Source organism: Neopelma chrysocephalum, unplaced genomic scaffold, assembly GCF_003984885.1.
Source record: "Neopelma chrysocephalum unplaced genomic scaffold, ASM398488v2 Primary Assembly neopelma1_131, whole genome shotgun sequence".
Lineage (NCBI taxonomy): Eukaryota > Metazoa > Chordata > Aves > Passeriformes > Pipridae > Neopelma > Neopelma chrysocephalum.
The window spans coordinates 1797752-1813907 of record NW_020897793.1 but is presented as its reverse complement, the minus strand read 5'-3'; the positions used below and the strand labels follow the sequence as shown (position 1 = coordinate 1813907).

Below are 16156 nucleotides of genomic sequence, written 5' to 3'. Positions count from 1 at the left end.
TAGGTTCCCTTCAACTCTGTTGATGTGTACCTCAAACTCCTGCAGTGTCACAGTCCCATCTGCAATCAATTTGTCAGCATATTTCTTCAGCACTGGCACCTGCTTATGGATCTGTTTGTACATTAGAGGCTGGGTGAACATGGGTTCATCCATTTCATTGTGCCCTCTCCTACGATAACAAACCTACAAAGGGAAAGATTGTTACTGTTGGTAAGGCAAAATGTAAAATGAAATCTTTCCATTTCATAGTTTTACAGATATTTTTAAGAGGTTTATGGTATAAAAAACACTTATGGCTTCTTGTGGGCCTGTTAGTTGTTTGCCTTTTTAAAATGAGGATGCTAAAGGCCTTTAAAAATCAAATGTTTCTTTTCTAAGCCACAGAAAAATAAGAGAGTAATACATAATGCACAGAATGAAAAGTTAAGAAAACCAAGACTTACCAAGTCAACCACCACATCTTTATTGAATGTGTTTCGCCATTCTGCAGCCACATTGCACACATACATCACTGCTTCAGGGTCATCAGCATTCACATGAAAAATGGGAGCGTTGACCACACGAGCAACATCAGTAGGATATGGAGATGAACGGGCCATACGGGGGTCTGTGGTGAAGCCAATCTAAAAACGACAAAAACTTCTATTAAAATAATTTAGACACCTCCTTCTACTTGGGTTTGAATGCTTGAGGTTTGCATTTAATAGTAATTTACACAGCAGTAGCACCAGCTTTTCAGTTTGGCTAGCTAGCTTCTTTTTGCTCCCTTAAAAACAAACCAAAGCAAACCTAACCCAATTAAGTATTACAAATTGAATTAAATAAATGTAGGTGATAAAATACTATCCACTCAGAGTCGCTAGATACTACGATCATTTTCAGAAACACCCCAACCATTTTAATAAGCAGAGGGGACAATGCACTCAGCTAATAATAATCAAGAATAAAAAGAAATAGGACAGCAACTATTCAGCAGAAAAGTTGATTGGAAAATACTCTACTTGTTACCTGGTTGTTGACCACAACGTGAATGGTGCCATTTGTGGTGTAGGATGGGAGGTCACTAAGATGAAATGTCTCATAAACCACTCCTTGTCCTGCAAAGGCAGCATCTCCATGTAATAGTATGGACATAACCTGAGAGGGAGAATTAGACACTTAAATCCACACCTATATTAGAAACCAAAACTGCAATTTAAGCTTCTCAGCAGGATTTCTTTCTCCATATTTCTGTAGTGCTTATAAAATAGAACAGTATTTTTATAATACACCATAAATTTCTCTGTATTCTGCTGCCTTTGTTCAGTTTGCAAACAAAAGAAAGCTTTAAGCCTACTTTTTCAAGTTACCCTTGAGGTACCGTGTCAGAAACCTTATCTAGTTCAACAGGTGATATATCCCTTTTGTGGAGAAGGAAAAAAGGAAGATTCTGCGCTATGAAACTACTGGTAAACTATTTTTATTAAAAATACTATGAAAAACTACCATTAAATTTACTATAGTAAACAATTTTTACCTTTTTCCCTGCTGTATCCCCTCGATAAAACTGCTCAGCTTTTGTTTTCCCCTGCACAACAGGATCAACTGCTTCCAAGTGAGAAGGGTTAGCCATCAGGGATAGAGTGATTTTCTTGTTTGTTGCTCGGTTGATCCTCTCATGGTACATTCCCAGATGATATTTTACATCTCCAGATCCCTAACATGCAAGATGCAATCACAATTCAGGAATTTCATTCATACCTCCTGCATCTGATTCACTACTCCTAAAATTTGTGCCTCAGCCTGAACAATGCATCTAGTTAATTGCACATCACTATGCACTATGGGTTTGACAACATAATTTCAAATTGGAACACTGCTTCTATTCTATTACCTTACTATTGCCATGCAATGTTGGGTAAATACTTAGAGAATATTGATACTCATTCCATTTATATAAAACAAAGAAAGATGCTTAGAGATTATGAACTCAGTCAAACTCTTACTCATCTACAGTCATTCCTGAGATATCTTCTGCATGTTAGAGGTACAACATAATCTTTACATTCATTAAGAAATTTCACCAAATCATGTTCCTCAAACTAGAAAAGAAGGCAATGCATTTCAGCAGCTGATAATGCTACTTTCATAATAACCATGACCAAACCAACTAAAACCTACTTTGAATGTTGACCTCTCTATACAGATCTCTTGAAAAAGCATCTTACCTCATCAGCTGCTTCAAGTTTGGGATCAAACTGACAGAAGATCTGCTCCAGCTCTTTTCGGATTACATTAGCCAATACATTCAGCCGACCTCTAAGAAAATTCCAGACACAGTTATGTCTCAAAAATGGCAGTAACAGAGTCAACAGCATAAAACTTACAAAATCTACAAACCATCCTATCAGAAATTTGCAAAAGTTCACTTCAAGCTTTTGAACCTGAAACCATTGATTCAACTCTTCTTCCTATTGCAAAGTCCCTCCGATGGGTTCCCTCAGATGTTCTATAATACCTTGCTATCCAAGTGAATTTTGTAGTTATCTAGCAGTCTTTATATAATCACATTAATAATTAGTTAAGGCAGACTGCAAAAGTGAGTTCAATACTATTCACTAAGCTTTCCCACTTCCAGATGCTAGGCAACACCATGGCTGCTGCCACTTTTGTTTGCAGCTTCAAACCGCACTGAGGAGAGTTTCTGTAACATTTACCTGTAGCCTCTCACTGACAGGCACTTGTTACAGTTCTGTGTTCCCATTACATGCTGAGATTGATTCTTGCTACCTCAGCTTTTTTAATATCAACTTTGTTAATAACATTCTAGAACCCAAAACTTAAACACAGGAAGCCCATTTGTTAGGGTGTTTCCATTGACATTACCTATGAGGCATCCCCATTATAACATATTCAATTCCCATTTCACTGGATTTGTCAATGATGGTCTTAAGAGCAGGAATCATTACTTCACATCCTTCCAAACCAAATCTCTTTTCGGAAGACCACTTGCGAGCAAGGAAGTCTTCAAATCTTTGCCAAAAAGAAACACACACAAAAAAAAGAGAGTGTTTAAGATAATGTAGCAAATAGTGACAAACATCTTTTAGCAAATAAAATTACACTGTGTTAAAACATCTGTGAATACAAGTTTTTAGGCCTCTGGAATTAAGTCACACATAGGGAGGAAAACACAGGAAAAATTAAGTCTTCTTTCTCCTCCGTCTGAGAAGTATTTACTAGGACTTTGAAACAATGAAGAGTCTCCATCTCAGACCAAATTCACTTCCCAAGTTAAACTCTGTTCTCATGTACACAAATACTGACCACTAGGAAGGCACAGTGACAGCAAAGAAGTCTCTCCTATGGATTGAAGAAAACATAGCAGAGAACCTGTATTAAATACTTGTAAAAAACCAGAGTAGAAAGCATGCCGATTCCACAGGTCCCATTCAATGGCAGGGCTCCTCAGACTGTGTGATCTAACAGTTGGGAGCTTGCCAAGAGCCAGGACACTGGTATCTCTGCCTCAGCTGCAGCAGCGGAATGATGTCAATCCCTGACAGCTCTGTGTTCTTTCACTCTTTAATGCATTTGGGCCAGAGGCAACGTGAGTGGTTAAAAAGTACCTTTTAACAAATGTTGAAAGGATTATATGTTGTAAAGCTTGGAGATACAAAAGGCAAAGAAAATACATCTTCATCAAAGTAACTGTATTGGTTACATCATCTGTGCAATGCCTGGACTCATAACACTGCCATAATCCATTAACACTCAACTTATTCCTCACTTAGAATGCTGACATTTACCTCTTTAGACTGAAATCCTGGAGGCAGTGAAATGAGTTGTTGCCAAAAGACTCTCCTTAGCTCACCCATTAATACCCTTACAATTCAGCCATCCAAGCAACAAGCCAGACCCTCAGCTAAGGTATTCTGCCAGAATCCCTCAGGAAAGCCCAGTAAACTGGAAATGGGGTCCCATGGGAACAGCAAGTCCTACAGGGTGAATCAAAGCAGTGTAAACACTGTTTTCCTCCTCTTTGCAGCTCCAAGTTAAGCCAGTATTGATAAGCAGCAAGTTCATTATTCGAGGAAAATTGCCACTAAGTGTGCAGAACTACAGTATTTCACAGTCACATCTTGCAAGTCCCCCACATGCCACTACAAGTGCACAAAGGCTGGCAGCCCATCCACTGTCACTCCACACAGTCTGTACACAGTGAGGAACACATCTCATGAAAGGGATAATATGGAAATGTTTGACCCTGCCCAGATCAGACTCCACATCAGGGTCTAACGTTTACTCATGCACATACAAAATAGTTCAAAAATGTACAAGGAGTATTTTACAGAAAGAGGAGTTAAAAATGAGCCTTGTACAATAACCTATCAGTAAAAACCACAAAGGATGAGAAATCCAACCTTAAAATTCAGTTTCAAGTACCTGAACTCTGCAGTACTTGGAATGAACATTTTTGAAAACAGTATTCTGGAGCAAAACAATGAAAACCTGCTTCACAAAGCCACAAATCTCAAGAGCACAACCAGCTTTCTACAAAACTAGATTTTTTTCCTAGATCATTTTCGAACCATAGAATAAAAAGTGCACTGGAGAAAGCAGGATAGAAATTTTTGTAAAACTATTTTTCTTCCATTTTCAGGAGAGAATTAAATTGGCAAGAGATGAACATTTGGCTCCTTCATCCTACTAGAAACTCCAGATCTTTTCACAGGAATAAAAGCACAAATTCTTATCTTAAGATAAATGGAGGTGGGTTCATACTGAGCACCTGTTAAACAACAAACTTACTCAAGTGTAATATTCACTTGGCCATTAAGTTACATTTTTATTTCTGTTTAAATGAAATTTTTAACCAAACATACAATCTTGTTATAATATTGGCTAACAAAACACCTGGAAAAAATATCTTCTGACACCTCCAATGAGCACTTCACTTTTATGTCTTTGAACATGGAATCTTAACAAAAAAATGTGCCTTTATAAATCTCTGATGCTTGCATTTATCAAAGGACATGCAAACTGTTTCAGATTGTAAAAACTGGAATGAATCTTGTGTCTGAAAAGTCTTGTTCTAAGGATAAGAGGATAATTCAGTCTCTGGGATCACAGTATTTCCACACAGATAGCCACAATGGAAGCAATCAATAAGCTGTTTCCATATGTGCTCTCTTACATTGCACGGACTAAAACTGCTGCTGCCAGGTCATGCAACAGTGCTGCACATCTTGGCACATCCCAAAAGAAAAAGGGCAGACACAGGACTTGAAATAACATTCCAACATTGTTCTGACACCTATTTTCTGAAACAGGATTCAAATCTTTAACACAGATCTATATTACTTGTCTGTTGAAACAACTTTTTCCCATTTTATTTCCTCAAGCCAATGAAAACATTGCCCAATATGCCACTAAAGGTTGGACAAGTGTTACAGAACACAACCTGCCTTTTAAGATAATGGAATACTGAAAGTCACAACATAAACCCAGACACACCTCACAGCACACACTTTCCTTTGATATCACAGCCAGGTTAACTGCGCCCACCTGGGCTGCAGATTTCACTGACTCTATTCACCTCAGCAGTTTACAGATGGCACCAACTCCCACCCAGCAGCCACAGAGCAGTTTCCCAGCACCACCCCAGTACCTCATTGAGCGCACCAGCCTGGCCAACAAAGTCCTCTTTTCCTCATTAGTAAACTTCATAATTCCCGGCGTCTCAAACTTCTGCCGGATCCACTGGCACTGCTCCACATCATTGATGAACATGAACTCCAAGCCAATGTGCTGGCAGTAGGTATTCTAGGAAATGAAAACACCAACAGAGAAGCTTTAGGAGCTAATGGGCCACGAAAAAACAAATACATTTTTTAAGTTATATTCTCTGTTACTCTTCTGAAAGCCATACTGTCATCTTCCTCTTCCACAGCATCTTCCCGGCAGTAATTCTATAAGTGAGTAAATTATTTTACTGAATCTCGTTTTGTGCCTCAAACCTTTCTCTACAAAGTAACAAAATTTTGAAACTGGAAGATTCTCATTTGGTGATGTATTCAAAGCAGGCCAATAAACCCACCTTAACTGGCACATTTCACCTAACTCAGTACTGTTCTTACAGGTATAGTACAGTCTTTTCATTAGATGCACCAGCAAAGATTTCCAGTAATTTACCAAAATTTACCCTGTCTTATTTAAATGTCACCTGAAATCAAGAAATAAAGACAGTGAGAAGACAGGTATGAAGTCTCACGCAAATTATCTGATAACTGTCGAGTTTCAGAAACCTGGAAATCTGAAAAAGAATCCAAGCAGCTGAGAGCAGAGAAAGGGCAGGGAGAAATGCAAAGACACAACAGAAATTTTATCTCCTTGTTCATTTTTTAAATTTTCTTTTTCTTACCTTAAAAAGACTATTTCATCAGAAAAAATGTTTCCAAAATAAAAATCAACAGAAGTAAGGCCTAGTGTGAGTTTGAGACAAAACCACTGTGAACAGAGAGGTTCAAAATCACTCATACAAAGAGCAGTATGTGCTCTTTACTGCCTCTAAAAAGGAATTGAATGTTAACTTCAATTAAAAAAAATAACCAAAGCTCTAGAGAGAAGAGGAAACCAGAGAGTTCTCTCTCCTTAACACAAATCAGTTCCTTGAGGCTTTTAGATTTTGCTATTGATTTTGTCCATTTATTTTCACATTGCAATTTTAAGGATTATCTCTTGAAAATTGCTACACAGATAAGCTAGAAGTACAAAAACAAGAAAAACCCCAAATATAGAGCTCAAATGCACAACAGAGATAATATGTTAACAATTACAAGCTTCAGCTAAGCCAACATAAAAGCCAAACAACTGAGGATATCCAGCACTAAGTCACTCAGCAGTCTGCAAATTCATTACCATTCCTACTTGCTGTTTTGCTGTTTGGAGTTCTCCTCTAATGATATTGATTCCTTCAAATTAGTTTTGCTCTAAATTATTTCAGCTATGATGACTTCTTATGGCATAAACCTTATCACCTGTCAGACAATGAAACTCTACAAAAATGATTGGGGATGGAAAACAAGGAAATCACCATCTACAAGCTACAGCCGGGCTTTCATGAATTTGGTACCCAGCCTTCAGATTTGATCTCAAGTAAAAGTCTCACTAAAGCTGAGGATCTGAGGACAACCTCTGAACATCCTGAGCACTGTATACAGGGCTGTTTTATCTGTGGTTCAACACTTAAAAGACAATTTCTAAAGGCTCTATTCCTTTAAAACAATATCAGTTCTTGACAGAGCGAGAGCTCGAATTAGTATTCTACCACATTCACCTCTTTTACACTCATCCTTAATCTATACATTTCAGATATCCAGGCAATGAACGCAAAGCTGCTGCTACAGTACAAAGGTTATTCTTTCATGTCACCTGAATTCTTTACATGCTCTGTTAATAACTGACAAATTATAAGGTTTTTTGTTACTGACAACTGGAAAAAGTTCACTTCGGTCTGGATGAAAACAATCACAAATTCAAAAATGTCCCACTGACCTCCAGACGTTTGATGATCTCTCGTAAAGAAAGACTGTTCTCATTTCCTCCTATGAAGGTGGTTGTTGGCAGCTGAAAGACTTTGTCCAAATCTGATTCATGCAAACCATAAAACCCTACAACAGGTACATTATTGATTTGCAGAGCATGGCAGGAGACAAAAAGGAAACCAGCATTGTTTTTCAAACCATGGCAATTATGTTTAATAAAACAATGTTAAGAAAGAAGGTACCAGAATAAAAATTGAGAATGTGAATATTTTTCAGGTATCCATTAGTAAAACACACTTTAGTCTGAATTTTAAAACTAATATTTTAATTAAATAGTCATCATTTAATTAGAGGACAAACCATTCTTTCTTAAATGCTCAGATAAAACAACTGAAATTAAAATCACCCAAACCTTTTTTATATTTTAGTATATTAGCACATATGCCATTGATTCTCCATACTATATCTTGCAGTTCACTGTTTAGTAAAACAACTAACTGTAATGATTGGGATTTATTCCTTGCTCTGTCATGAGCAACAAACACAAAAAGAATCCCTCCTGACAGAGAGAACCAGCTGGTTGGAAGCATACTACATTAATAGATACACTAAGAGAAAATACACAACATGCTGAATGTAATGCAGTACAACCACTCTGGTAGAACTTCCAAGGTGTTTCTCTCTCTCTTTTTAGGATAGTTTGAAATAGTCATGTAATGACCTGCACACAAAGATTTCCACACCCCCACCAATTAAATCAAGGAAAGCATATGTTTAAGCATATTGGCCCATCTTGATTTAGACATACCTAACCTTCTTCTGGCTGAGAATATTATTTAGGAAAATACTTCACTTAATTATTATGCAGTTTCAAAAACTAAAATACATAGCAGACAAGACTGGAAGACTGGTTAAAGACAAGTTAAAAGCTTTGTATGATATAAGTTTAACCTAAACCTGTTAAATGAAGAAAGGAAAAATAGCTTCTTACAATTGTAAGAAGCAAATGTATGACACATAACAGATATTACATACAGTCATATGTACATTAAAACTATGTTTTTCACAGAATTTCTGAGTTGGAAGGGACCCACAAGAACCATCAAGTCCAACTCTTAACTGAATGGCCTGTACAGGGATTGAACTTGTGACCTTAGCACTGTGCTCCAACCAACTGAGCTAATCTCAATGGTTATGTGCGTGTGCATGTGTGAAAATATTGTAAAAATTAAAAACAGCTTCTTTTTAACTTTGAATTCTTTATCTTGGTTCCAGATAAGCTGCAGACATGCACTTTAACACTGATAAGACAGCCTGCACATGACTCTTAAATCAATAAAGAATAGTGCCCCCTATTCCCTACTAAATGACTTTTCTGAAGATGAAAATGAAGCAGCAATTTAAAGATGAAATAATAACAGAACTTAGCATTTAGAGTTGAAGTCAGGCCACAGGACTGCATTGGCACCACTTTTACTATACAGCACTGTCAGTAAATAACACATTCTCTGCTTTAAAAATAACATATTTTAATATATTCATTTTGGTTTTAGTAACAATTTTAATAATATATTAGAATTTCAAACCTGGAACAACCAAAAAAAAAGGGCAGGTACCACTATTTGTCCTTTTTGGTATCATAAGAGGTGTTTTCCCAGTAGAAGGTTAGAGGGACACAGGGAATGACAGGGGCTTTAGTGTCATTTGAAACAAAGCAGTGCTAACTGTTTTGTTGGTTTTTTTCTTTGCTGACTTTCCCTCAGACTTCACAGGCTCTTGATGTTCTATCATGCATAAACCAGAACACATACATGAGTGATCTGGGCAAACACAGAACATCTGTGCTTTGTATTGCAGCACCACATATTTACTGAAGCATCACCTCTTGTTTAAAGAGATACAACCTTACTGAAATCCTGAAAGCAATTCTATAACTCGAATAATGCAGTAGGTACGTCTGTGACTACCTGCATTTTCAGAAGCAACTCTCAGAAGAAACTTCCTACCACAAGGTTTCTCAAAAAGAAAACAGAAGGTAGGACAAAGTAAATGCACAGAAAAAAATCAAACACTAAAATACTTTCTGTACTGGCAGAGACGTTTCATAAGTTTCCTGCCTGGAACATTCAAGGATAGGCAACATTTGAGACCCTCCTCTTTTTTGCTGTGCCAAGACTAGGGCAGAAATTTTGTTTGCCCTCACAAACTGAAATCATTTCAGTTACACTCTCAGAGACATCTCATTCAGAGGTCTCACATATTTTTCCTATGGGCACAAGGGCTTCAGTATGATGCCTTCTGACCAGTCACAACACTGTGCTAAACTATCTGTACAGTCCAAAGAAATGTGCACTGATGTGCTGCCTCTGACCCATGCTCCCAAGTATATTCACTCACTAAATGTCTAATGTATTTTCCAGTAGGTACTTTCCTTTAATTAAAACTGAAAAAATTCAGAGAGAATGTCCAATTTGTGTAAGCACCTCTCAATTTACAGTCTTAGGCACTCTACTGCCTTTATATGATTAGAACTGCTTCTTTCCCTACCACCAGAAATAGAAAACACAGCAGCAACGAGGCAGTAGATGAGCTTAAAGTAAAATTAAGAAGAATGTGCTTTATCTACTGCTTGCACTAGGTTTTATGTCTGGTCCAAAAAGCTTCCCAACACATCAAAGAAAAATTGATTCAGTGTTTTCATCAAGTAGAAAACCACATTTTAAACAAACCAGGTAGATTGAAGAGTAGAGAAAAATCAATCAGGTGCTTTTTTATTCAAGCAGAGAGAGGCAAAGCAATTGATCAGTGCAATTTCTGAGACCTGCCCTCCGAGCGACCAGAACTACTTTTACAAAGGCAGACCTTGTGCACTACACTCTTCCAGCAGTAAACTCAAGTGATCACCATTGGATTATACCCACAAGCAAAAAATTCTACGCTTTCCATCTTTTCTTCTGATAACTTCAAACAGACTTCTTCAAGACATACAGAAGGAATAAGTATCAGACACTAGAATCCAAATAGGGTATGAAATTTTCCCTAAGTCCCTCTGTCCAGTGTTTTATTTATTGCTTGTTTTCCCTATTGACTAGCCTTCAGATGTCCCCAGTTCAAACACATATCAAACATAATGGTATAAGAGTAATTTAGATTACCAGAGTCTTGGCCTAATGTATTGATTAGTATTAATTTCTGGTGTGGTTCAAAAATACAAGATTCAGGGGTTTTATAGAGTGCTTATAATCATCATTCACCAGAAGATGAATTCACAGGAACCTCACCTATGATCTCAGAGTAGAAATTCCATAGTCCTGAAATTTTAAGCCCCTTACAGATACTCAGAGGCACTATTTCATGATTCCAGCAAGCAGAAAAGGTAGAAGGTTCCTTGAAATGTGGCATCCCTGTCCATGGAGTGGGGTTGGAACTAGATGATCTTTAAGGCCCCTTCCAACCCAATCCTTTCTATAGTTCTGTGAAATGTCTTATTTAATCACCTCAGCCCAATGAGACACAAGAGCAAAATGACCAGTGTAAGTAAGAAGGCAGCCAGACATACACACCGAGCTTATCGATTGTAGTAATTAGGTCAGATGGAATAAACGAATCCAAGTCTGCATCCAGAATTCCAAGGGGATCTAGCTGAGCCACATGATGACCACGGATCTGAAAACGGAGGAAAGTAAGAGAAAAATGAAATCACACTAACAAAAGTCAGACAAAGGGAAAAATTCACTGATATCTCTCCACAGTATATATCTCAGCCATTAAGTCAAATAAGCAAACACCACTAGTGTGATGAGAGGGTCACATATTTCCCAAGTTTTCCCAAAAGAACAAAAAATAAGCATTATATCACTAGCTACATATACTACCTGTATTAAAAATTAATGAATACACATTAGAAAATAACATTTATTTTGTCTGACACACAATTCAACTGGGATTACACTGAAGTTTAAGTGAAGAAAGCTACTAAAGATTACTCTCAATCTTTGAGTAAAATTAAGAAACTATTACTAGTCTACAGATCTTATCATTTGCCAGTTCAGTCATTTCGTATTTCTGCCTGAATCTTCCTTTCTGAACCTACAGAATACTAAAATACAGCACTGCTGACCTAAAACACTGATTGGTGCTGAAGTAGTTTATAATGGTAGTGAAAGGATTGCTCTTCCTGAGCTCTGCTCTGCATCAAATAGCATCAGATAGCATCCATTTTCAATTGTGAAATTTTGGAAATTTGATCTGTAATAAAAATTGACATTCAAGACACAAAAGAACACAAATCGAGTAGGGAATTTAGCCAGCTTTCAGTCATCAGTATAACTGGTGTCAATGCATGCCACAAGTGGCTATAAACTAGTGCCTTACATTATCATATAACATTGCCACACAAGAAATTTTGATCCAATAGAGCCACAAATATAAAACAGTTTTTAATATGTCTCTTATGTGTGACTCTCATATGCCAAATTAACTCATTAAAAGCTTTGTATAGATGAATATATGAATATTTTCTCCTTAAAAGATTTCTTTTTAATGACGAATTAAGATCATTTGGGTAGAATTTCATTCACACTATTAGTATCCTAATTGTCCCTTAAAAAAAAAAAGAAATTATAAACTGTATTATTAACAGTGAAATGCATCACACAGTAATAGAGTATGAGTGATCCAAGTATTCTATATTCACAGGAGAGTTCATAACAAAATGGTTTCCAGTCATAAAAAAAACCAGAAATGCAGCATCTTCTTTAGAACCACCAGCCCTGTAAACTCAGCCCGACTTCTGCAATTCTTTGCATCTCATGAATCACCAGTAATAAAACTCTGACAGGCCAAATGATGCCCACGGCATCATCTGTGCCATCTGACTGTTTACAGCAGCACTAAGTCTATCTGACTGGAACTAAGCAAACAATTCTGTCTCAAGCATCATCAACGGGAAAGAATTCACCTCCCTAAGTTACATCTGCTCTGTAGTATTAATAGGAAGAGGAAGAAGACCAGCAAAAATGCCAAAACCCAGAAGAGCAAATCAGTAAAATGATGTCCCATATTACACTTCAGGAGCATTTAACTAGATGACAATATTTTCCTCAATATCAAGCTATTCTTAATAACTTCTACTACTTTCACTGGCTGAAGGAAATAGTAACATCTGCAAAAATTGGAGATCAACCTTGTGGAAATATATGCATAAAAAATTTTCATCAATTGTCATAACTTCGACTAAATGCAAGTATAGACTTGCATTTAACCAGACCTTAAAATCAAGACTTCTAGACTAAGATGTAAAGAAAATAAAGAAAACAAACAAACAGTAGAAGCCAAACCAAAACAAAAAACCCCACCCCAAAATAAAAGAAGACTCCAGAAATCAATTTTTCCAGACGTGCTTTCGTTAAGCACACACATTTCACTGGAAATCCTTGTTTCAGTGTGTCCAGTGCTCTACATTAGAAGAAGCAATAGATTAACTGCCTTTTCAGAAGTCCAGCTCAGCAGACCACAAAGCAGTTTGCCACAAAAACCATAAAACACTGACAGGTTTGAAAAATGAAAATCCTGTATCCTTCACCATTTCACTTCATTATCAGGCAAAGGAAGGTCACAAATTATTATGCCCCTTCAACACTGAATTGAGAGGGTATTAAATACCTTTTAAAAAACAGACAGTTGCCTTAGGCAATCCTCTTTGATTGTTTGCTGCAGACACATAGGTGCCTGCCATTTACACAGACATTTCTGTTCCATCTCTTGACTTGGACAGCACACTCTTTCAAATACAGGGAACAAAATGGCAATCCCTGAACTATTTTCAAGTACATCATGGCAAAGCGGCCTCACATTCTCCAGTTTTCTCTAATTCTTCACCAATTTTTTACTGCAAGCAGAAGTGGTTGTTTTCTACACACCTATTTCTAAGCAAATTTCATATGTTCTTTATATTCACAAGCATTTATACTCTTTTACAACACCTTTCCAACTCAAAGGTGACAATGCGATGTGTACAAAAAAAGGCTTTCAACAAGTTTCTCTTCTGTTCTCTGATGACATCAGACAGGAGTTAAAATTCTTAAGGCAGGGCAGAACAGATCTGCTCAAGTCAAACTGTAGAAAACTTCTTGGGAAGTTACATACTTATTTAAAAAATAAAAATCAAACAGGAATATTTTGCTCAACACAGATCTGTTTTTCAGGGTTGGGGTTTTTTGATTTGTTTTACATTGTTTTTAAGCCTTTTATTGAAATTAAAATACTACATACAAGTCTAAATAAAAATATTTAAATTTGTTTTACATTTAGAAAACATGTAACCAAAACCACTGTATTATTTCCAAAATCCTCCTTCATTTAGAGAAAAATAACGATATTAGACCTAATTTCTTATTTTAATAAAAGGGTTAAAAATTTGAGTGTGAAACAAAGTCAGCTTTGATGAACAGCTCTCTAAAAGAAATCCATCAAAGCTGACCCAAACTCTGTCAGCCTTCCAAAATTCAGCTCCTAGTTAATTCATCACTTCTCCTCTCTCTTTTTATCTATAATCCTGCTCAAATCAGGAATCTCAAAATTCACCCTAAATGTAAAAGAAGGAAAGTACGTTTCATCCTTTCTTACAAAAAGTAACATTTAGAGCTGTAATACAAACTTTCTCAGAGGTGAAGACTTGGATCATGGAAAAGTTTGCTGTTGAAGAGAGGGGAGTGTTCTTACTTCACTACACACATCCGGAGATTCACTAGTACCAGTATACACAGGAAAACTCCCTTCACGTGAAGCACAGTTATTTCACATAATGTGGGTTTCCAGTTTGGTCAGGCAACTTACTGAATCACACACACACAAAAAATCTTAATACAGTACAGGGAGCCAAAAGAACAGCAAAGGCTAAGCTTTGACTTGTTTGGCTCCTGCTCCTTGTAAAGGGACAAACCCCAAGAGATTCATGTCCCCTTTCACTAACAACTATCTCCATAAAGTGCTTCCAGGCTAAATCAGATGACCAACAACAGGTCTGCAGGTAATATGGATAATGAGTTTGCTAAACCAGAGGATCACCCCAGTCTGAATTCAGCACTTCTGTGTTTAGACACTATGCAGGAAATAAAATGCTGTCTAGTTCAAGATATTTTGGATCAGAAGAAAGACAGTAGTTAGGTCCAGAAGACAAACAAGAACATAAAAAGCAATAAAAATATTGCTTGCAAAGTAGAGGCCCTCCCACACCTCCCCCCAGAGAACACTTACTTGGTATGCTCTGATCAAAGACTGCACAGCAAGGTGATCTTCAACAAGCTTTTCAGCTTTACCCGGTGTCTGGGCCAGGCCATGGCTCTGAAGAAACGAGGCTTTTCTTTCCAGCTGTGCTGGCAGATGGGGATCATGTGCTTGGCCAGCATTAGCATTTCGGAAAAACAAATCCCAGGACTGGACATGTGTACAAAGAGAAGGAAGGAAAATTTGTTACCTCAAACAGAAGTCTCAACCAAAAGCAGGTCCTTCAAGGTGCAAATGCACTCCATTACAGTGTTAAGTACCACAAATTACCAGCAAAAAGAGAGCACTGACATGGCCAAATCTCAGTAGAAACTGCATGTTTTATTTACACAGAGCCCTTTTCCTCCCATTTCTTACACTGAGCTTGCTCACTGGAAAACTCTCCAGCACATGAGTGCAAAACACCTTCATCCACTATCCATTCACGCAGCTCTTTTTAACTGTGCTATTTATTCAGGCAACCAGGAATGGGTATGACATTATGTGGCTGGTAAAGAGCCTACAAAACAAAGAACTCTAATAAATGAAATTAATCCATTCCTTTAATGATATTTATAGAATTTATGAATTCTATAATTCATAACTGAATACACTATATCAAAATCAGTCCTTAAGGGATTTTCTTGAAGAAACTGTTTAAAAGCAATTAAAGCCTTTTTGAGTGAGGCTTTTGTTCTAAGATCCCTTCCTCATCAGCTTAGGTCACCTTGCTATGAAAGAAATTATGGACCTGGTTCCAGGTCCAAGTCATAACTTTATAAGGGTACTTATTTCAGAAGCTGAATCACAACAAGGAAAAGATCCTTTCATTTCCATCTGCGCTTTTACACAAGCTACTTCACTCACATATGCCCAAATCTTGTTTTCCTGAATTGCTTCCATTCTAATGAGGTGGTCACTGTCTCAGATTAGAATGGTATTAGATACATGAATGCTAACAGACATATGGGATAAAACATCTGAGATGCTTATACTCAACCAAGAAGGAAGTTTGCACTAGCAGGCAACTAAGCAATACTTGTGCCCAGCTTACGGTTGCCATACAAGTTAATGAAAGGTCATAAAACACTTCCCTCAGCTGGCTAACTCCAGAAAAAAAAGAAAGCTATTTCAAAACTTTAACATCTTTGTGACTGGAATAGAAGAACTGATATGAATTCAATTTTGTGCAGTGCACTTTATTTACCCTGGCTGTGAGCTTCAAACTAACACATTTCAAGGAACCAAGTGCCAGAAAAGACAAAAAGTAGCCCAGGGAGTTTATTTTAAAAAGATTACTTAATATATTCATTGCAGAACACACAAAAGAATCAAAAGAATGTAGTACAAACATGGCACAACAG

The 16156-nt window shown here is 37.2% G+C and overlaps 1 protein-coding gene across 5 annotated transcripts in view; it reads right to left on the bottom strand.

The window, feature by feature from the left end:
- The window catches only part of OGDHL (oxoglutarate dehydrogenase like), a 52823-nt gene that overhangs the window by 26862 nt on the left and 9805 nt on the right, over window positions 1-16156 (bottom strand). For 4 of the 5 annotated variants that reach the window (XM_027698617.1, XM_027698615.1, XM_027698618.1 and 1 more), the window contains exons 3-12: window positions 14784-14963; window positions 11090-11192; window positions 7537-7652; window positions 5651-5805; window positions 2866-3012; window positions 2208-2298; window positions 1517-1696; window positions 1009-1137; window positions 444-623; window positions 31-183 (exon numbers count right to left, since the gene is read on the bottom strand). In XM_027698617.1, the coding sequence (XP_027554418.1) occupies window positions 31-183; window positions 444-623; window positions 1009-1137; window positions 1517-1696; window positions 2208-2298; window positions 2866-3012; window positions 5651-5805; window positions 7537-7652; window positions 11090-11192; window positions 14784-14963 (1434 nt within the window). Of the gene's footprint in view, window positions 1-30; window positions 184-443; window positions 624-1008; window positions 1138-1516; window positions 1697-2207; window positions 2299-2865; window positions 3013-5650; window positions 5806-6403; window positions 6669-7536; window positions 7653-11089; window positions 11193-14783; window positions 14964-16156 lie in introns of those variants that run through there. The other variant, XM_027698619.1, reaches the window with a different exon arrangement.